The sequence below is a fragment of the Xenopus laevis genome, chromosome 4S, assembly GCF_017654675.1.
Source record: "Xenopus laevis strain J_2021 chromosome 4S, Xenopus_laevis_v10.1, whole genome shotgun sequence".
NCBI lineage: Eukaryota > Metazoa > Chordata > Amphibia > Anura > Pipidae > Xenopus > Xenopus laevis.
In genome coordinates, this window is record NC_054378.1 from 66,933,284 (window position 1) to 66,957,114 (window position 23,831).

General features: G+C 36.1%; 1 protein-coding gene across 5 annotated transcripts in view; it reads right to left on the reverse strand.

Moving 5' to 3' along the window:
- Positions 1-2,426: 2,426 nt before the first annotated feature.
- Positions 2,427-23,831, reverse strand: part of hook1.S (hook microtubule-tethering protein 1 S homeolog) — a 36,157-nt gene continuing 14,752 nt past the window's right edge. For all 5 annotated transcript variants that reach the window (XM_018260779.2, XM_018260777.2, XM_018260776.2 and 2 more), the window contains exons 7-22: positions 21,182-21,244; positions 20,760-20,843; positions 18,137-18,300; positions 16,823-16,963; positions 14,999-15,200; positions 14,671-14,781; positions 13,630-13,717; positions 12,507-12,561; positions 11,749-11,889; positions 10,092-10,185; positions 8,959-8,993; positions 8,795-8,877; positions 8,044-8,144; positions 7,564-7,665; positions 5,377-5,445; positions 2,427-5,180 (exon numbers count right to left, since the gene is read on the reverse strand). In XM_018260779.2, coding sequence (XP_018116268.1) covers positions 5,016-5,180; positions 5,377-5,445; positions 7,564-7,665; positions 8,044-8,144; positions 8,795-8,877; positions 8,959-8,993; positions 10,092-10,185; positions 11,749-11,889; positions 12,507-12,561; positions 13,630-13,717; positions 14,671-14,781; positions 14,999-15,200; positions 16,823-16,963; positions 18,137-18,300; positions 20,760-20,843; positions 21,182-21,244 — 1,698 coding nt within the window. In that variant the 3' untranslated portion in view covers positions 2,427-5,015. The remainder of the gene's footprint in view (positions 5,181-5,376; positions 5,446-7,563; positions 7,666-8,043; positions 8,145-8,794; positions 8,878-8,958; positions 8,994-10,091; positions 10,186-11,748; positions 11,890-12,506; positions 12,562-13,629; positions 13,718-14,670; positions 14,782-14,998; positions 15,201-16,822; positions 16,964-18,136; positions 18,301-20,759; positions 20,844-21,181; positions 21,245-23,831) is intronic.

A 23,831-nucleotide genomic window follows, 5' to 3' on the forward strand; every position in this document is an offset into this window, starting at 1 on the left:
GGTTTTAGGTGGCAAATAGTCGAATTCGATTTTTTAAAGAGCCAGGGTTTGATAATCCTTAAATTCAAATCAAAACTCGAATCTAGTTTGGATTATTCACAATTCGAATAAGTATGAGTTTGGACCATAAAAATATTTGAATTTTCAATTCGACCCTTAATAAATCTGCCCCTTAGGCATGCACTGTTGTCTCATCCAGATTCTGCTCTTGCAGCCAGTGGTACTGATAATGCACCAGCAATGTGTATGAGAGAGGGTATAGTAACCAATATGACAACATGAATGTGCATAAAATTGGCCAGTAGTCTTATAGTGGCACAGACACTACAATTATTCTTAACATATTAATGTAAACTTAAAAAGAAATTCCTATAGGTCATGATTAGTGAAATTTTGCACCAGTTTTCGCTGCTCCGATACTGTGCCATAAAATACAGATGAATGTATTTAATGTTTTGCTCTTGGCCAACCACCAAACAGGGAAATTGCAGGATTTCTCGACTGTATATACAGACCAATGCCGTTTCTGGGGCCACATTATCTGTACTAAATGCCCAGTGATGATATCAGCCTGTTTGTGGAAACCTTAATGGAGAACTAAAGCTTAATGAGAGAAGTAGGGCTTCTGTAGCAGCACAAGGCAACCCAGCACTTTAGCAGTAAAGATCTGTCTCTTCAAAGATACCCCAGTAGCTCCCCATCTTCTTTTCTGCTGATTTACTGCACATGCTCTGTGCTGTTGTCACTTACTGAGCTTAGGAACTGACAATTATGACATTTCTAGCCACATTCCTTTTTAGTGTTTAGTTCTCCTATAAGCAAAAGCTGATGAAGAGAAACCACAATATTACTAGATGATGTAATACAGACCATGCTTGTGAAAATTCTGTTAGGGGTCATTTATTTATGTCCATGATGGAAGAACTGGGAGCAAATGATGCTCATTTAACCAGTGTCCATCTATTGTAATGCTGTACTTACCACCTGCCATAGGTTACATACAGTATTCTGCTGCACCTTGTGCCTGCAAACACTAACTGACTGCTGAATCACATGCTGGATAGGGTGTGTGTAGTGTTGCTACCAGCCCACCCCTCATGAAAAAAACAATACAGATCTTGAGGCTGTGTAAATATATAAATAAACCTTTAAAAAAATAGTTATTCCTCAGGTTGCTTTTGCAATTTATATAAATGACCTATTTTTTTCAGTTTCAAAGCTACAGTATGTACATTTTTTGTTAACCACCAGTATAAAGAATTTTGTAACAATCAAAGGATATTCCTTAATAGAGAACTAAACCCTAAAAATGAATAGGGCTAAAAATGCCATATTTTATATAATGACCTTACTGCACCAGCCAACAATGATCCAGGCATTCAAACTTGTCACAGGGGGTCACCATCTTGGAAAGTGTCTGACACTGAGTGTGACACTCACATGCTCAGTGGGCTCTGAGCAGCTGTTGAAAAGCTGATGCTACAAGGCTGATTATTAAATTTTGATGCTAGTTGCACTGGTTTCTATGCTGTCATGTTTTAATTATCTGTATTAATTACTAATCAGCCTTATATTGTGACATTTCTATTCTATGTGTACTGCATATTGAGTCAGTCCCCAAGCTCACTAAGTGACAGCAGTACAGAGCATGTGCAGTGAATCAGCAGAAAGGAAGATGGGGAGCTACTGGGGCATCTTTACTGCTAAAGGGCTTTGGTTGCCTTGGGCTGCTACAGAAGCCCAAAAAATAAATGTACAACATTTCTAGCCTACTTCTTTAGTTTAACTTTCCTTGTCCTTTAAATTAAGAAGGAAGTGTTCTGATGTTGCTCTGCTAAGGAAGCAAATACCGCTGCAGCACCTTGTAGTTGCAAAGTGAAAAATTGAATTTATTAGGTCAGACAAAGTTTCGGGTTAACTCTCGCCCTTTCTGAAGGCTTGATAAAGGGCAAGAGTGAGCCCTAAACGTTGCCCGGTTGTCTGATCTAATAAATTCAAATTTTCACTTTTGCAACTACAAGGTGCTGCAGCTGTATTTTCTTCCTGGATGTCTATGTAATCCCTGGGAATGGTTTCCGATCTGCTTTGCACCCACTTCAAGTTCTTACAAGGTGGTTGAAGCACAAACAACTTTTACTACTTTGGCTCTGCTCAGGAAGGACATGGGAAAGGACATCTGAGGCTTCTGATCTCTTTCCTCAGCAAATGCTACATTAGAAAGCTTCTCTGTATTTCTCTATAAACTTCCCGACTGTACAGTTACATGAACTAACCAGCAGGTGGTGACGTTGTTACAAAAAGATGAAACTGAAAAAAGAACATATAGAACACTGAGCAATGCCCCTAAAGAGAGAGAGCACAAACGATAGCACTTATACGAATGGGTAAGAAGCATTTGTAGTTAATACTGTTTAGTTAAATACCACTCAAGGTAAAATAATACTTTAATAAACGGTATGATGGTTTCATACAGAAATCATGATTAAACGGATATACAAAACATTTAAAACAGCAGGTATTTGCAATATGGATACACATTCATATTCATGTGTACTGATGCACATACAGCAATGAAGGTATTTATAACAAAACATCACACTGGGCCAACCACACTACTTACTGTATGTGAGCTTTCTGTTCCTCTCTTAAGCAAGGGTCACATACACAAACAGAAATGGGTTAACTCAGAAATCTAACAAACAAATCTAAACAGTGCTTTGCAGAGATTTGTAATCACTGTGACCTGGTGGGGCTTGCAATCTAGTCCCTGTTGATTTTCAAATACACACTAAGGTCAATTTCATCTGAAGCCAATTAATCTTCCTGTGTTTCAAAAATGCATGCAGATACAGGGGGAAAAAAGCCTTATTTACTGGGTGCGGGTTAACAAACTGGTGCAAGGGAACATTTTTTCCTTTTTGCACCCTGCCCATGAGTAGCACCCATAGGCACAAAATAAAGCACAACAACCTGCCTCTCTCCCACAAATACAATATTGATAGTGTTTAGCAGCACTGGATTTAGGAGTGGTGGGTGGTACATGGCTGACCCTCTGGATGCCCCCTAGCTTGTGGGTCATTTAGCCAGGCACCACAAGATGAGGGAATCCATATACTTATAGGCACATTTATTAAAGGTCCAATTTTGAATTCATGTGAGTTGTTTTTTAAAACTCTATGAAATTCAAATATACTCGAAATTGGACTGGGGGGTTATTTATAAAATAAAAACGAATATCTAAAACTCGGACTAATTTTACCAACTCAAATCAAATTAGAATCGAATTTGCCTAAACTCGATTTGAGTTTTTTTCTGAAAAAAACAAATGTCAGTAAGGCTACTAACGGCCAAATTGGTCCCTGGCCCTCTCCCATTGTCATATACATGAACTCGGCAGGTTTTAAGTGGCGAATAGTCGCATACGAGTTAAAGGGCCAGAGTATGATAAATCTCTAAATTCTAGTTAAAACTCAAATCGAGTTTGGATAATTCACATTTCCAATTTGAGCGTTCTGACCATAAAAAAATACTTATTTTTGTTGTTATGGTTCATCTCCAATTATATGCAGAAGTTAGGTTTGGCTATTACAGAAGCCTGGCTGATGTCAGAAAGTGTGAAATTAGAGCTCACAGTAAAATTTCACCTCTATTCATTGCTGTGGGATTTTCAGAGACATATCTATCAAATGGTGACCTCTAACGTCCCCATAAATAGAGAGAGGTGGAATTTTATCAAATTGTGAAATTAGAGCTCACTCGTGATGGGCGAATCTGACTTGTTTTGATTAGCCGAAAATTCACTAAACAGTTGTATAGGCGACAATTTTTTGATGTATGAGAATTTTTTTGACCTATTGGAGTCTATGGTGTCATTTTCGTGTCGAAACTTGGCGAAATTTCGCTTATCACTAGAGCTCGCCAAAGTAAATCTGTCCCATAGCGTTTATAGATTGCTATAAATGCAGCGGACCCAATAGGAACTAGGGTATGTCCACTTCAATTTAGAGTAGTAACGCCGCAGCTTCCTTTCCCCTTTATATTTTAGAAACAAGCTGTATGCTGAAGGAGTATTATTTATCTTCCTAAGGTATAGAAACACAAGTACAATGTGGATTTGAACCCCCACCCATATACATATTTGAAAACATTAGAAGAAAAAAAAAACCTTTCTTTACTGAAATTTGTAAATAGATGTCTTGAACTTTTTTTTTTAGTATAAACACCTAAGTAAACCATCCTTTATTAGGAAAGGAGCAGCAAGTAGCACTCAGCCAGCTGCATTAACAGGAACACTGAGCAAGTCACATGCTAAAGCATGTTTAAGAGAGAAAATCTATTTTCATAGATGCTCTGTGAGGGGATATTGCATTTGGAGAAATTACTGTACATCTATCATGCTGAGAATTGCAATAAAAAGCTAAAATAGCATGGGGGGATCCAAATGCAGTGTCCCCTTTCTTATTTTAACACTATGTAATCTTAATACATTTGTTTAGGCAAAAGACAGGCTTGCCTTACATTATAGTTTATAGAGTAATTTGATTAACAAAAAGCATATTTTGTAGCTTCATAAACCAAAACATTTGTACGAAAAATAATTTGGCCCAAATCAGCTAATTTCTTATAATAACCATGTCAGAGAACATTTCTGTGATACTATTCTTGAATGGAAAACAAAACAAATCAAATATATCGCTTTGCCAGTATTATACTATAAAATACACATCAATACATATTATGTATATGTGTACACACACACACACACAAACACTGCATTACTTTAGCAATTTAAAGTATTGTCCAATAAAACATACACACTTACTTTGTCAGCAGATTCTTAAAAACATTGTATGACGTTGCATGACAAAAATACAAGAACAAAGTAAATCCCCAGAATTTGGAAATAAGCAGCTGATGTCCCGCATCACCTTTATTGCATGGTAAGAAAGAGAAGCTAGAAATCCTAGTAAGTGCACTTCAGTGTATGAATATATATATATATATCTATTGTTTGTTTAGTTGGATGCAGTAGGATGTACAGTCACAGCTATGGTTCTCATGGCATTGGTCACATTGCGTTGCTGGGCAAGGAAAGACCTGGCAGGGCTACCAGCCTCAGAATTCATTCCTCCTCTTCCAGATAACCTTGACTCCATGGCCAGCTTCTGGTGTGCTATACCCTAAAAAAGGAAAGTATATCAAATCTGTGATTTCACATTTATAAGTATAGGATCTATTATGTGTAATGCTTTGGACCCCTCCCCCCACACATATATACTGTGTGTGTATATATATATATATATATATATATATATATATATCATGGACTGGGCAAGAGGTAAAGATCAATCACAGAGCAAATTTCATTTAGGTTACCTTATTATACCATGCTGTTACTATTAGTTTTTCCTCGTATTCTCTCAGTTTCGCTTGCTGACATTCACTCTAAACAGAAGACAATAAGCATTGTGAGAAATCCATTCTTTTTTTTTTTGTAACATATTTTTACTAGTTATTGTCATGAATAAACAGAAAGGTAAGGAAACATAGGATCAATAAGCAATAAAATAGAAGAAAAAACAGGGAAAATCATAGAGTTATAACGGTTCAGTCAGATTTTCAGTATACATGTTATGTTCTTAATGGACAGTGGGTTCTACATTGATAGTCTCTATAGATTAAATCATTATTTGTTCTAGCAGTGCAGAAGAGGGTAGGTCATTGACTGGTTCCTCTTTGTTCATGGTATGGAGGGGCTGCTGTGAAAGTATTAGGGTTATCTACCGTATCTCCCATATTCTGTAAGCTTGCTGAGTATTCTTCCCAGATTTGCCATATTTTTATGTATTGATGTGCCGTGTTACTTATTCTGGCTGTCATTTCTTTAAACCTTTTATTACTCTCAACCCTGGAGATAACCTCTTTTATGGTGGGAGTCATTGAAGATTTCCATTTAGAGGTTAATGCTATACGAGCTACAGTGATTTGGTTGACTATTCTTTGTGCGGGCTTAGTAAGATTTGGGATTGGGAGGGCTAATAGCAGGTAAGGCATTTCAATCTATAATGTGGTGTTCAGAACTTTACATATTAGATTAGAAATCTCCTCCGAGAAGCCTGCTATTTTGGGGCAAATCCATAGAATGTGGCTTAGTGTACCGGCCGTTGTGCATCCCCTCCAGCAATTAGGATTCGCCTGTGGGAATATTTTGGCTAGTCTATCTGGGGTTATGTACCATTTCTTTTAAAAGCTATTGTATTTCCGGTGAATCCCCAGTGCTTCTGAACCTATGCGGGTGTGGTTGGGGGACATGCCGCCACCATAAAATTCTGCCACCCTAAGCCTGGGCCTTTGTGGCCTTTCCATAAATCCAGTCCTTATATTTTACAATAGGGGGTACTTTATTCACTGTATAATACTACTGGATCCCTGTTTGCCAAAACTCATTAGAGTCACTGCTTGTTAGATAAAAAGAAAAGGCAAAATGAAAAGGGGAATTTTTTTTAAATGTGGCACCTTATGCCGCTTTTTGTGATAAATATTGTTCTCTATAAAATGCATCAATGTAAGATAGCGTATATATGTAAAACATATGAATAATGCCTTTACAGGATTAATATTCTTTTCTAGTAGTAGTATTTATAGTAGTAGTAAGTTAACTTTTAATATGTTAAAGAATGGCCCTTTTCTTAGCAACAATTCAAATGGTGTTTAGGTTTTTAATAGATTTTTATACATTTGGATTACTCTTATGCCTATATCCAATTTTCAAAAGGGGAACACTAGACCCAGTGGCCATATCTCTCTATACAGGCATTTATCCCACTGCTTGGTTGCTAGAGTAAACTGGACCCCAGAAACCAAACAGCTGATAAAATAATTTAAAACTACAAAACTACAAAAAATTAAGACCAACTGTAAAAGATTTCAGAATAGCATTGCCTACACTATAATAAAAGTTAATTTGAGGGTAATCTACTCCTTTGAGTACTAAAGTCTTTGTTTTTGGTTCTGGTTTGTAAAGTAAGGAGACTTTCAGCACTTCCTGGGTCACAAGCAGTTGTCGGACATTTGACAAAAAATGTTTCTGAGTTTCCGCCTCCACTCAGTTCAATGGCAATGCTCTCTACAGTTCAATGGGCAATTCAGCCACTGCCCTAAACAAAAACCCTGTCCTGAAAAGACAGCCAAAAAATATCCACATATTTTTTAAGCAGCCTTTTACTTTAAATACTTTACATTTTCCCCTTTAGTGACACTAGGGCAGTCTCTCGGCACAATAAGGGAACAGAAATGAGTCCTAATCACTTAATTATAAATGGTCTTTCTAGGGTCATATTTAACATACTTGTGCTAATATCCACTTCCTCAGCATTTTCAAAGTCAAATATGATGGCAGAGAATCACCACAAAGGTAGCAGAACAGGAGAGGAAACGGGATACATAAAGCTGTGTTTTCCCCAAATGGTAGCAAATTGTGAATGGATTAGAAAATTATTTTGTTCAAGGGAATTTTAATGGTGAACAAAAATGTCATGATAGTTCCCATTAAACAGTACTTACCTCTAATAGCTCAATTTTTTTGTCTTTTTCAGTTAATTGCTTTCTTAGTAGCATTATTTCCGCCGAGGCTGGGTTTAATTTTGGATCTAACGTTTTTATCACCTTAGAACAGAAAATGGAACAGCCATCAGTCAGTAAATATAGTGTAGCAAAAATTTGCAAAGGGCTTCAGTGTGCACAGTATAGAATAAGTGTAAGAACAAGTAATGAGAGTGATTATCTAAACAACAACAGTGTCTGTGGCTTAACAAAGGGCATAGCATGGCAGTTAGATGGCTCTTATGTCAAAAATCCAGGCTAGCTAGTTCCCTCTAGACACGCTGTGAGGGCATTCGTCTAATCTATTTAATGTAAAAAAACAATGTTTAATGTATTTTTGGAGTAATTTACTCCAGTCTTTCAAACCTTGCCTCATGGCTGAAGTGCCCTGCATCCCCTGCACAACTATTCCGCACTAACCACACTGACCACCACACTTACATTCTTTGCCTTCTCCAGATAAACCTTATAGCGATCTTCCATTGCTTTCGTGTCCTCATCTTTTTTGCGCAGTGCTGCTTCTAATTCTTCAATCCTTTCACCTATCAGACACAAAATACAATGGTACTCATGAGTTCACTTTATTCTTTTTATCACATATCAAAATAGATATATTATATATGAGAAAGAGAGATTAGTTTTACTTCATTACATTTGTATCAGTCTGGCAACAGGCTTATATACTTAAACCATAATAGGGGTTTGGGTGGAAGTTCATGGCTCTAAGGGGGAAAGTCACATGAGCTCCAGGAAGTTATCAGAAAGTAATGCTCAATCAGCCTTAGTTCCTTTTGCTGTTAAACATAAATTGTTTTAATTCTGCAGACAGCAAAGTCCTTGCCCCAATTTATAATACAGGCATCTGTATACCTTAAGTCTACTAGAAAATCATTTGAACGCAATATAAAGCCAATAGGCTGGTTCTGTTTCAATAAAGATCAATTATGTCTTAGTTTGGATCAAGTACAAAGTACTGTTTTATTAATACAGAGAAAAAGTGGAGTATTTGGATAAAATTGAGTCTATTGGAGAAAGCCCTTCCGGATAACGAGTTACCAGAGAAAGGATCCCATACCTGTACTAATTGTGAAGCAACCTACATATAGCGCTCTCAGACAGTGTTCAGCCTTGTTTAAGGTAGCCCTAGAAAGCTGATGAGTCTTGTGATTATAAGTGTGTATAGGCAACTTACTGTTCTGATTTGCATCTGGTTGCAGATCCTCAAGAAGTTCCTTTTTGGTCTCAATAGCTTCATGCACTTCCTTCAGTTTTTCCCTGTGGGGTATAATTTAGTCAGCTCTTATGCATTACATTAGTACAAAAGTGTTGGTGTATAAAGTAAAAGGTCTTACTTACATTTGAGCTTCAATTGTTTTTTTCAACGTGCTTGACTGTAAATAAAAGTAATTAGTATTAACACCATAATATAGCAGCACAGCAAAGACCAGAATTGTAGAATTTATGGCACCAGAATCCTGCTAATTATAAAATCCCTTGAACTTAAACTGTTAATTAGACATGCACAAAGAAGTTTGTAATGTAATGTTGTTCACAAAAATTTTGTAATAATAGCATAACTATGAGCAGCATTGCACAGGGAAATACGAAAGTGTAATGGTTCTTCTTAAAAGCCCTCCATCATAATCTGAGAACAACAACTGCAGATACTAAGCAAAACAGAATAGCTAGGGACCCAGTATAGCAACAGCTCTACTCTTGAACCAGCAGTTGGAGAAGAATAAAGGAGAAGAAATTGTAAAAACACTGGAACATGGCCATTTATAAGGCACTCCACACTGACTACAATTGCTAATACTTTTGAATGAAGTGCATTAACTATCTTCTATGCAGGAACTGGCCCAGGGGCTATTTAGGAGCAATGAAGAAGAAGAAGACAAATGTGCCCTAGGCTGGTGCATTTTTGAAACAAAAGAAGTACTGGCCTGGGCAGGAGGTTGGCAATTGAAGTAACTGGGGAACACCTAACAAATTGACAACCCTGCAATTTTATCAGCCTACTCATTTAACTAGTATAGTAAAACTACAATATATACACATTATGAAAAAGGTTTATGAAAAATTAAAGAGAAATCTGTAGGATTCCTGGTGATTCAATCTTTGCTGGAACTTTGGTCATGTCAATTAAATTAGCCTATACATTTGCTACAATGAACAGGCTCATTGGAACAAAATCATTTTGGAGTCAAATAAAAAGTAAAAATAGGTAATATCAAGCATTATCACAACCAATCATTTATTTTACTATTCCCATAGAATTAGAGGAATTAAAAGAAGGAGGCTGAAAAAAAACATTTTGAGTGAAGCCTAATAAAAATGAATATGACAAAATGCTTTCTATTTGTGTTACATTAACATATGGCACAAATTCAATTCCAAAAGAAAGACATATTTATTTTTTTATAGTTTTTAATTGTTCATGCAAAAGTGATCACCATAATGCACCTTTACTTATATAACAGTATACTTACCCCTGCTGTTTCAGCCTCTGTGCCTTCATTCTGTAGTGTCTTCTGTAGATCTCCAACTTGTAACTGCAGCTCCTCTACACGCTCCATGTTTAATCTGGGAGCCAAAAATAAAAACAATTTAACAGAATGTTTAGGTTAAACACATGTGGTGTTTCTATGCCTTTGTATTTCAGCCAATGGCCTGATACCCCACCCCTTTACCTCCTGTTGTTGGTATGAATGACAGGTATGATTGACTCCTGATGGCTCTCATTCATCGATGACAGGAGGTAAAGTGGGGTCAGGTATGTCTCTGCTGACAGATAAATGCTATGTGCACCATAAGCCTTAAAGGAGAACTAACCCTAAAAAAACAAATATTGCTAGAAATTCCATATTTTATATACTTAACTGACTGCACTAGCCTAAACTGCCTTCACAGTTTTCACAGGAGCTCCCCATCTTGGATTTTGACACACACATTCTCAAAGTGCTCTGGGCAGCTGTTGAGAAGCTAAGCTTAAATTCATAATAATAAACATTTTTTAGTAGTATGTGCCACTGGATAATCCTAAATAAAAAATTGCCATTTTAAGAATTCCGTCCCCTGGAATCCTACGATTCACGCTGCACACAAACAAACCATACATGTTAGGTCAGATGAGCCACTTATTATGATATAAATTATATGTTGCTTAACTATTCATTTTGGGAGTATAGTTTTCCTTTAAGATGCATCCCAAATTATCAAGTGGAAAATGATGCACATCTGTGATTAATCAATCAGCCTTATATTGTGACCTTGATATTATATGTATATATATATATATATATATATATATATATATATATATATATATATATATATATATATATATATATATATATATATATATATATATATATATATATATATATATATATGTAGTGGATCAGCAGAAAAGAAGATGGGGAGCTACTGGGGCATCTTTGGAGACACAGATCTTTACTGCTAAATGGCTGTGGTTGCCTTGGGCTGGTACAGTATCCCAAACATAGTTTACAACATTTCTGACCAACTTCTTTAGTTAAAAAAAGTAACATAAAAAAATAAAAGTTTTTAAAGTAATACAAATATAATGTAGTGTTGCCCTGCACTGGTAAAACTGCTGTGTTTGCTTCAGAAACACTACTATTGTTTATATAAATTAGCTTCATTGTAGCAATGGGGGCAGCCAGTCAAAGGAGAAAAGGCTCAGGTCACACAGCAGATAAGCTCTGTAGAACATAATGTTATCTGTTATCCACTATTTATCCTGTGCCATATAGCCTTTTTTCAATTTCCGCCATTGCTACACAGCAGCTTGTTTATATGAACTATAGTAGTGTTTCTGAAGCAAACACATCAGTTTTACCAGTGCAGGGCAACACTACATGAGATTTTCATTACTTCAAAACACTTATTTTTTGGGGTTACTGTTCCTTTAAGCTTTAGTTCTCTTTAAAGGAACAGTTCAGCATTCATACTTTGATGACTGTGTTGTGGTTTTGCCATTCTACTCTTTTTATTTTCATAAAGGGCCCCATAGCAGGATCAGAGTTTCATTTGCTCAAAAGAACAACAGATCAACCAGAAAACCTGTCGTGCAGGGTATATGCTTTAAAATTGCATAGGTCATGTAAATTCTCTTCATGTCACCTGTTTTCTGTTTCCAGTTCACTCATCTTGCGCTGCTTTTCTTCCATCTGGGACTGCAAATCTGTAATTTTTTGATTCTCTGACCCCTCTTGTTGTAGGCGCAGCATCTTATTTTCATGTTGTAGCCTAATAAACATTTCTCTGTTATACAGAGTAGAAAGCAATCATTAGTGTAAAAGCTTGCAAGTAGACAGGAGAATAGCATTTGATGAAGGTGCTCTGTGGTTTACAGGATGTGAACTCGTAAAACATAAGCATACAGTATATGCCCTGCTTAAATTTACAGGCAGGGAACTACATGAAGGGGCTGATTTATTATGCAGTGTAAAAAATATGTCAACAAAATTTGCGACACATCACAAGGCTTTACCATGTAAAAAATGGCGTAATTTTTTCCTAGATCGACTTCAGCAGGAACTTACTTACAAAACTTTGAAGCAGTGTAAAAGAGCGGTGGCTTATCTAAACACTTTAATAAATTCACCATTCATTTACACAGCTTTTTTATGAGTTTTTTTCTGCAAATTTCATTTTTTAAAAAGCATAATAAATAGGCCCCTTATTCTTGTTAGCTTCCTTTAAGTTCAGAACAGTAAAGATATTCGAAAAGAAAAATGTGATTACCTAGAGAATATAGATAACTAAGATTTTACCTACTAAAAGAAAAACAACTATTCTTTAATAGAACACTTCATTAGAAACTTAAACTTTCAGATGGCCTAAAGGTGCATTTACTTGAAAACACAGATTTTAATTACCGGTATTCAGCAGGTAGAAGTTCTGCAGCAAGATTGTCAATGTTTATCACTCCATCTGAAGGAACAAAGGTTATAGGCTTATAATATTTCAAAAGTTAAATATACTGAATACAGTATAAAATTTAGTAGGATGTCTTTTCTCTCTGGAGAACTTCAGTACAAACTGAAGTTTAAAAGAAAATATTCATAGCTAGAAGCCTCTCTCACTTTCTATTCATTCCAATGGGATTTTCAAAGCATATTTATCAAACGTTGATCTCCACTGATCAATATGATTCTAAAAATCCCATAGGAATGAATAGAACATGGGTGAGATTTCTGTGGGGAGTTCTATTCTCACATTTCAATAAATCTGCCCCTTAGGGGCCGATTCATCAAGCTCAAGTGAAGGATTCGAAGTAAAAAAACTTCGAATTTCGAAGTGTTTTTTGGGCTACTTCGACCATCGAATGGGCTACTTTGACCTTCGACTACGACTACGACTTCGAATCAAAGGATTCGAACTAAAAATCGTTCGACTATTCGACCATTCGATAGTCGAAGTACTGCCTCTTTAAAAAAAACTTCGACCCCCAACTTCGGCAGCTAAAAGCTACCGAAGTCAATGTTAGCCTATGGGGAAGGTCCCCATAAGCTTGCCTAAGTTTTTTTGATCGAAGGATATTCCTTCGATCGTTGGATTAAAATCCTTCGATTCGAAGGATTTAATCGTTCGATCAAAGGAATAATCCTTCGATCGTTCGATCGTAGCATTTGCGCCAAATCCTTCGACTTCGATATTCGAAGTCGAAGGATTTTAGTTCCTAGTCGAATATCGAGGGTTAATTAACCCTCGATATTCGACCCTTGATGAATCGGCCCCTTAGAGTTCTCCCACATAGTATTCTCCAGCGATGGTGGTTTAAGCAAATAAAATTGGAACACTAAAAAGCAGGCTGGCAATAAAAGGATTCTAGAAGCTCTAATTTCCAAATGTGTTTTATATTTGAGTAAAATAAACTGGCCTATAAACAAACTAAAGGAAAATTATATATAGATAATAATGAAATAATATTTCATTATTAGTAATATATAATAATATAATGACATTTGATAATGATAATAATGAAATAAAATAGGTTACCAGACTGATTGAGATGATCTTGTTGCATCATTGAACATCTTAGCTCTTCATTAGTCTCCTTTAGAGCAGTGCATTGAACTAAAAGCTTCTGAAAAATAGATTGAAATATTAATACAACGGCATTGGGCTGCAGTCATTGAAGGGGTAGTCCATCGTTAAATGAAAATGTTGCATGATGTAGACAATTAAAATGAATTATTTCAAAATTATTTCACTTTTTTTGTTTAGCAGCTCGAGGTAATGGTTTAAATTAAAAACTGGAGATCATTTCATAAAAAAAGTAACATAACTATTAGTGAATTCTACGTTAAACTGATTTGCTTTGAAAAGAAAACTGGTAGCCTCACAGAGCAATGGGTTTTTGAACTCCAGTGTCAGGGATCCCAATTTGAAAGATAACAAGAAGCAGAAGAAAAAGGCAAAAAACACTGAAAACTTTCTGAGCTGCCATGTAGTAATTATCAGTATTAATTACTAATCAGCCTTATATTGTGACATTTATGTTCTATGTGTACTGTATACTGTATTGTGAGTCGGTCCCTAAGCTCAGTAAATACAGAGACAGCAGTACAGAGCACGTGCAGTGAATCAGCAGAAAAGAAGATGGGGAGCTACTGGGGCATCTTTGGAGGCACAGATCTTCCCTGTGAAACGGTTGTAGGTGCCTTGGGCTGGTACAGAACATAATGTACACCATTTCTAGCCAGAAAACGGAACGGCTTAGCGTACAAAGGTACAGAATATGGCGTTTAATTTATTTACTGATGCGGATTTCATTACAGAGGTTTATTTTAGGTTGTTAAAAGGTGACAGGTCCCCTTTAATACATACATTAAAATGTTGATTTAACATCCCCTAATTTTACATTTATCCTCATTCTACACGGTTATTCATTTCCCTGATGTTACACCAGAAAAAATATAAAATGGGGGTTCTGCTGTAATTATAAAAATAGGACCAAATACCCCCAGTAGTACATTTTTGCAGAGTGGTAGTAATATATTATATCAATTTAGAAATATATGCTGGAGATTCTCTTACCTCCTTTTCCTTTAATACAGTCTCCTGCTTTTCCTGAAGTCTTTTCATCTCATAGGCCAATGTATCTGCTCGCTTAGACTCCAAAGAAAGCTTGTTGTGAAGCTCTTGAACCTTTGAAAATAAAATATCTAAACTGCATAAAATATCAAGATAACTTTTTAGGTACTGACTTTCCACACTGTACCCCTTTAATAAGGAAGCATCTCAATCTTTCCTCACTCCCCATACATTTTACAATTTACAAAAACCCTTGTAAAAGGGTTTCATTTGTAACTGTCCCCCCTAAAAGTCCAAACCCTAGTACATATTGGATAATCTTTATTCTCACCTGCCTTTTGTAACTTTCTAACTGCACACGAGCAGCATTTGCTTTCTTTAATTCCTCTTCCAAGCTTACAATATTATGCATGTACACTAAATTAGTATCCTCCAGAGATTTCACTTGTCTGCGCATATCAGCAAGATCCTCCAGTTTCTTTCGATAAGTCTCCACTGTTGATTCTAACTTTGATGCTTTATCTGTAGTAGCTCTAAAGTATGATATGGAGAAAATGGTATTTTAATCTATGAATTCAATTGATCTAAATCTGTACATAGTCAAGTATGTGGAAAAGAAAAAACACTTTTAGTAACTGTCGTGTTAGTAATGTGCAGTGTAAGAAAAATCCATAATGTTACATGTTTGAAAGGGAAAGAAAATCTAGCATAAATCTAGCATTAAAGCCTATGGGGACCTTCCCCATTACTTTGCTAAGGTTTTTTTGATCGAAGGAAAATCCTTCGATCGATGGATTAAAATCCTTTGATCGATGGATTAAAATCCTTTGAATCGTTCATTTTTCCTTCGTAGGATTTGCGGTAAATCCTACGAATTCGACATTCGAATTCTTAGGATTTTACATCGAGGGTCGAATTTGAGGGTTTATTAACCCTCGATATTTGTCCCTTAGTAAATGTGCCCCTAAATGTTGCTGCATTGCAAACTACTCTGTAAAAGCCTGGACAGGATATTAGACTGTCTGTTACAAAGATAAATTATATTTCTAACCATAAAGAAAGAGCAAATGCAATTACAGTGCTGCTTCAATAATGTACCTGCTTAAAACACAGGCCTGCATTGCTATTATAAAAAAAAAAGTGACATTTAATTGAATTCATCCACTTTATTGGCAAGACTGTTTATAGACTAATTGCCCGGTATTAAATGAGGCAGTCTAAGAAGCAGCACTATGATAAATTAAATACTACAGGGTAAAAATAAGCTTAAGCAGAAATCATCTGTACACATCTAAATTAAGGATGAATTACATGTCAAAATTAACTTAATATCTGGCAGATGCTGCCAACTGTGCAATAGATCTATAGTACTATGTCATTTCTAGGATCAGGCTATTGTCTAAGAAGCAAAAATGCCTAGTTACTGAGGTTAGTGATCTTAGTTTGCAAAGACGTACGAGGTTAAAGGCCAGTATGGAAAGCAGCAGAACAAAAGATGTAAAATAATACAAACACCATCAAAAATAAAAGCTCAATTCCATTTTTATTAGAGTACAATGTCTGTTGTAAAATGAAACTCTTTAAGGAGAACTAAATCCTTAAGATGAATATGTCTAGAAATGCTATATTTTACAGTACATATGAAACTTATTGCACCAGTCAAAAGGTTCCCATTTGTGTAATAGTAATGATTCAGGTCTTCAAAGTTGTTTTCCATCTTGCATTTTATTAGAAGGTTCAGTGACACTGTACATGCTCAGCAGGCTCTGGGCATCTGTTGAGAAGCTAAACTTAGGGGCTGTTGCAAATCATAAAGTAGAAAATAAGGATTATCTGTCATATAGGATGATGCTACAAGGCTGATTTTTATTATTTAATGCTCTGCTTTCTGAGCTGCCATGTAATGAGAATCTGAATTAATTACGAATTAGCTTTGCATTGTAACTTTTATCTATATATACACACACACACACACACACACACACACACACACACACACACACACACACACACACACACACACACACACACACACACACACACACACTAGTTTGTCCTAAATATTAATTCATGTTAGGGTGAATTAAAAATTGTAATTTGAGAATTTCTATATCCTCACATAAACAAGGTGAAATACTTTTTTTTTCACATGTACCTTAGAATATCTATTTCATCTTTCAAAGCTCTTGATTCTTCAGCAAGACTGGCCAGTTCCACATTTCTATTTTGTGTTTCAACCAACTGTTTTTCTAGTTCCTCACAGTGAATCCGATAGTCTTCTTTTGCAGCTTCAAGTCTGGAAATGAAAGGATGTATTTGTTTAATAGAATTAGACATGAAATCAAAAACAGAATATTATATACAAGCAAATTATTATAAGAGGGATAATGCTTATATTTTTCCATGTAACAGTCCTCAATTATATTAAAATGATAGACTAAAAGGGATCTAAATGCAAAACAATTTTCTGCAATTTACTGTTTTTAAAAGTTCCTGAAATATTTGCAAAGACTAGACTTTTGCCACAACTTAAGAGTCAGCAACCCCAGGGTTAACTGAATACAGGAAGCACATTTTGGGGGTTATTTACTAAAACTCGACTTTTTCCCATGATTTGAATAAAACAAACTTGACCAAACTCACATCCATGAATTTGGTTTTTATCAAATCTAATTGTGTAACTTTTTCAAATTGTCATGCACGAACTCAAATTATCTGAGTTTTTGAGAAATTCGTGAAGGCAAAAAATATCTTCAAATGGTTAAAAGGGACCTCTTCCATTGACTTTTACATGAATTCAACAGGTTTTAGCTGAAGTATTTTCATATTCTAATTTTTGGCTGCTTTGGGACATAAAAATAATCTCTAAAATTCGACGTTTTTTTTACTTTAAAAATTCAGGTTTTTTTCACAAAAAAAACTCGACCACACACTTGACCTTTAATAAATAGACCCCTAAAAGTGCAGAGACAGCTAGGGTCGCCGACACTCTGGGCTTTCAAAGAAAGGCCCTAAAATTAAAATGTGCCTAGCAGTTTAAAACTGTATAAATTGCCAGTATGTCAGAAATTAATAAATACTGCATATACATATAAAAGTATATAAATTGCAAAAGTGTTCAGAGGAGAACTCATATATAATGCTAATAGTGTTCTCTGCTGAACCAGTTTCACAAAAAATTTGCAGATCCATGGCTCGCGAAAAAATTTGCCCATCACTAGAAATGGCTTCATATCAAGGGAAGGTACAGTATGAACTAAGATGAGTAAAGGGAATAACAAAAATGAAAAAGAGGGCTTGACTGAACAGAATAAAGAGAAGCGTAAAGAGAAGATTTTTGCTCTGGGGTTTTCGTTTCAGCAAAGAGAAGAGCCAGCCTGCAGTTTGAGGTAAACAGTTATAGTCACTGGGAGGTGTCTAACAAATTGCACTAGTGATTATCCCCTTCCTTCCCCTTTGAAGTAACTACCTGTAGTTATCGTCTTTCATCTGCTCCAAGTGTATTTGCATTTGGGAATATTTCTTTGACACCACGGGGCTTGGTTCGTCAAATGTATCCAGCTGATCGAGTCTTTCATTCTGAAGTTCATTTTCAGCAATTAAACAGTTTCTTTCATCCTGGAGAGCAGCCACCTATAGGAATGCATGGGCATAGGGACTTCAGTTTTAACTGATTATGAGAACTATGGAAATTCACAGAATCTGTCCTTTACATTTAACATGCATCAAGAAGGATATTCTGTTCTAGATCTACTTGTGACACAAAATAGAAGTTTGGGAGTAGCCAAGTCATGCTTCAAAAGTACGCATAAGCTGCATTCAGCAAGGTTTAGAAGCTCTGGGGAAGAGTTCATGTTTTATTAGACAGAGCATACTATTAGTGCATTCATGGTTTAAAGAGACAGTGACTTCAGTTTAGTGTTGTGGAAACTGTTGTAAATAAGCTCAGTGCATTACAAACACCAGAATGTTAACATGGTAGCAGTAACACATTACATCTCCAAAAATGGTAACATACCTCACTCACATTCTTGGCCAATATCATTGGTGAATGAAACCTTACAAGTAAATTGGTCATGAATTAATTTAAGTGCTATGCATTTATGAAAGAAGCTCAAACTCAAATATCAGGTGCCCTCCAAGTTAAGCAGTGGAACAAACCATACAAAAACCTGAGCTCTTCTAAACCCCAACTAGTGATGGGCGGGCTGGCCCGATATTCACAGGTCGGGTTCAAGCCGTCCTCGTACGCTTTTTCGCAGGTTGTGGGCAGGTGCGGTTTGAGCTCTTCTCCTGCTCTTCCCGCCCGCCACCGATACATGCCGGCTTCCGACTTAGTCTTTTATAGACGCTACGCCTGCTTGCCCGCCCCTTTTGTGATTTATTGGCGGACGGGTCTATAAAAGCAACCCAGAAGTGCAGATTCGGGCGGGCACGGGCTAAGGGAGGGCGGGTTAATTTTGGGTGTGGGACAGCTACAAGTAGAACAATGAATGCAGCAATTTGATTGGTTGCCATGGGTTACTGCCCATGGGCAAATTTGCTCAGTGTTGATAAATGACCCCCCCCCCCTGTTTCCAGTATGCCATTCATCTGTGCCTCAGGGGAATCTTAAATGTTGCTTCAACAACACAAGTAATTAATATATTATACATCACACTTGGGGCAGATTTATTATGGGTTGAATAGAATTTGAATTTTTGAATTTTTTTCCTGGTGTCAAAATTCACACATTAGAATTTTAATCCCCCAATTCGAATGTAAATTTGAATGTGGGATTTATCACACCTCAACCATTGAAACATTTCTGATTCGAATATTCGCCACCTAAAACCTGCTACATTCATTTACAAGTCAATGGCAGAGGTGAACCATTTGAATATGTTAATTGCCTTCCTGACATTCAAGTTTTTTTTTGGAGGGAAAACTCGATTCAAATTAAATTTCAAATGCAATTAGAATTTTTGGGTCGCGACTATTCGATTGAATATTAGACATTCAAATTTTTACTTATAACCTCCCATTTGAGTTGTGAGTATATGCAAATTTATATAAAAAAAAAAAAATCAAAAATCTGCCCATTAAAATCACCATTAGAAAGTAGAAGATACATTTCTGCAAGACAGTCAGGAAAACCTAAACATTCAGGAAAATTAATTTGATATGGTAAAGTAAATATGTAATAAAATGTAACAAAATACAAGGTCAATGATGGGGCCAACATAGGATAAAAGCCAACTTGTACTTATTCAATGGTAAGGAACGATTACAAATCTTATGTAACTGATCACAGGTAGAAAAAAAGCACAGCATAACTACTAAAATCATGGTCTATGTCGAGTCCGACAAATAAGGAGTCGTTATTCTTGCATAAAATTTGGGAGTAAGGCCAGCATAATTAGTCAATCTGATTTCTTATTCATTCATTAACTAAGGGACAGAAATAGAACATCAAAATGTATGTTACACAACAATTTTCAGATATTTTATAACTAACTTTTATGTAAGCTAGCTTTTATGAAAGCTTCTGTTTATATTATATATTTATTCACTGTGCACTGGAATGCACAGTGTTTGAAAATAAAATAAAACTTTATTCACACACACACACATATATATATATATGCAACAATAAAAAATATTATATTTTAAAAGGGAGTGCTGGTCTGCTGATAATTGATATATATATAATTTTTTTTTTTTACAAATTTCAATCTTTAAATTCAGGGGATTTATATGTTTTTTTTCCCCTTGTGGTTTTATGATCAAAGTTTTTTTCTGATAATCTGAGTATTTCAAGCCAGAATAGGGTGCAGAGCACAGCAATGCGCCAGTTTCAAGTTAAATGAGCACTAAGGAGTGTGATTATGCACCCCTCAGTGCTCTTACCCCTACGTTTGTTGAAAAGTTAAAGTGTTTTTATGAACAGTGAAAGCATTATTAGTCTACCAATATCTACTAATATTTTATTTTCATGTTATTACAATGTTACAATTTTATCTTGAAAAGCTTACTTTCCAAGAGTGAAGAGAGGAAATTAATTCTCATTTCCCAGTCCTATACAACGTTTTCATTGGGCTAAAGTAGCTTACCTGTAAGTCAAGCTCTTCACAACGTTGCTTTAGCTCTTCTTTTTCTGCCTGTGCTTCATGTAGTGCATCAATTGTCCTCCTTAGCTTAAATGTGAAAATCAAGATAACAATCATATTTAAAATATTCTTAGTGGGAAAACATTTCTTAGCAGATTAATTTGGCAGCATAGTAATAATACATTCTAAGTGTTGTTTCATATAACTGAAGAGTTTATTTACAAGAATGGACAACATGGTAACTATGCAAGCCACAAATGCAACTCCTCTGAGAAACTGTAAATTGCAGGGGGCTGTTTATTTCCATTATTAATGCGCTTGGCTGCAGCCCTATTCATTGTTTTAATAGTCTAACATAGTAGCTTACTGCTTGATTTGGCATACAGATATGACAGCTACAGAAATTTGCCTCTTACATTACATACCTGGCTTTCCAGGTCTCCTGATAGATCAGCCGTAGGAGATTCCAAAGTTTCCTTACTCATTAACTGTAAAAAAAATTAAAATTATCTTAATTTTTTTTGCGTTTTTCCATTCATTTATATGGTATTTTTTAAAAAGTATATATCAAAAGGGTGAACTCTAACTTACTCACTATATATATATATATATATATATATATATATATATATATATATATATATATATATATACACACACACACATTCTCATGGAAACGAAGAGAGAGCAGCAGGATGGAGTTCTGTGTCAGCTGAATCACCTATTAACCTGAAGCTCTGTGTGTTATATGTGCCTCTCCATATGCTGTTTCTATCTATAAGCTGTTTGTGAATCTATCAGTTTCTGTGTGAGCTGTAAAGTATGTGTCATGTGCTAAAACCTCATCTCCTGCGGGAGTAAACCTGTGGTCATTGTCTCTGACAATAAACCGTTTGTTTGTTTGCACCAAAGAACCTCCTGGCGCCCAAGTTTCTGTTTTTTGTGTACAGTAGCCTGTGTGGGTTGTAGTCCCACAACACCTTAAAGGGAGAGCTTCCACTTAGCGAAGCCCCTGACCCTGTGTGTAAGTCGCAGTGTAACCCATGCTTATACCGTTAGCTGGACACTTTAACTAACTGTGGTCAAGATTGTCCCAAGATAGCGCTACAATAGTATATAGGTGGGACCACAAAACAACAATGTAAAATGAGGGAAAACTTAAAATCAGGGGATGTAAAATTGAGGTTTCGCTGTATTTAGTAACTATGTCAGTACAAGGACAATGATCTCTACTCTTCTAATCTATTCAAACTGACCGAGGCTGGCACAGGCAGATTCATAAAAATTATATAAATAGTAAGATATGTATCTTCAAAGCATTGACACTCTATAAATTAGAAGTGTAGGAGAAGGAAGCTTTTCAATTTACAATCTGCACCACAGTGTATTTATAACATCTGGAATCTGAAGCAATATTCCTGGTGCTTAAATATAAGTTATCCCATTAGCCCAGTGAAAGCTGGACATTGTGAAATACTGCTTTTGTTTTTAATTTTCTATATAATAAAAACTGAACATTCATTATTTTTACCATTAATATTCAAATTATTTATTGTGTGCACTAATTTGCATTTAAGCATTTTGGAGTTTATAATGCACCAGTTTTGCATAATATACATTCAGAAATATTGTATATTGGAACTTGCTTAGAATTACTAACAATTTCATAACAAAAATAAAATAAAAGACTACAATACTTGTGAAAACATTAAAGGGCAACTCCACAAAAGCATAACTTAAGCTTTTGGAAAAGTAAACATAATTTCAAGCAACTTTGCAATATACAGTACATCATTTAAAATTATGCAGGCTTTTCATGATATTTTATGTTTTCTTACAGTTCCCTAAGCCTACCCCCCTGCTTGACTACTTTGCTAAGCTGGCTGACTACTGTTACTTTGTATCAACAGCCATCTGCATCCTCCGTGTGCATGTGCAGTCAATACATTTTTGGATTGTACTCTACAGTGGCACTGCACTTTTCTTTGGCACCCACCAAGTAAATTAGGCTCTCTCTGCTGTCCTTTAATGAACATACAGTGTATAACTAGGTCCAACACAGGCTAATTTGCAGGGTTTAGTCTGTACTGTGCCATGTTTCCAAGCCCCACCAACTGCACATCAGCAGAAGTGAGTACATTCCTCCATAACATGATGTTCTTATTTAAGGGTGAAAGGTCACAGTAACTATGGGCACTGATGTCCTATAACACAAAAGGTATTACATAAAGTCTTCGCTGGGTGTTGTAAGTAATGTATCAGTGTTTGCAGATGACACAAAATTATCCAGCCCAATTAATTCCATCCAGGATGTGGCATCCTTGCAACACGATCTTGACAAACTGGCAATCTGGGCAGCTAAGTGGCAAATGAGATTCAATGTTGATAAATGTAAAGTCATGCACCTGGGATGTAAAAATATCCAAGCCACTTATACCCTTAATGGGACTGCACCAGGCAAATCCATTATGGAAAAGGACCTTGGAGTCCTTGTAGATGATAAACTTGGCTGTAGCAAGCAGTCAGCAGCATCAAGGGCAAATAAGGTCTTGAGCTGTATTAAAAGGGGCATAGAGTCACGGGACTAGGGGGTCATTCTTCCACTGTATAGAGCACTTGTAAGGCCCCATCTAGAATATGCCGTACAGTTTTGGTCTCCATCACAAAGAACATTATTGTATTAGAGAGGGTACAGAGAAGGGTAACTAAGCTGGTGAAAGGTATGGAAAATCTTAGCTATGAGGAAAGACTGGCCAAATTGGGGATGTTCACGCTGGAGAAGAGGCGCTTAAGGGGTGATATGATAACTATGTATAAATATATAAGGGAATCATATAATAATCTCTCTAATGCTTTATTTACAAGTAGATCTTTCCAGCTGACACAAGGTCACCCATTCCGGTTGGATAGCTTTTTAGCAAGTAAGGGATTACAGGGTTATGGGAGATAGCTCATAGTACAAGTTGATCCAGGGACTAGTCCGATTGCCATTTTGGAGTCAGGAAGGGATTTTTTCCCCCTCTGAGGCAAATTGGAGAGGCTTCAGATGGGTTTTTTTTTCCTTCCTCTGGATCA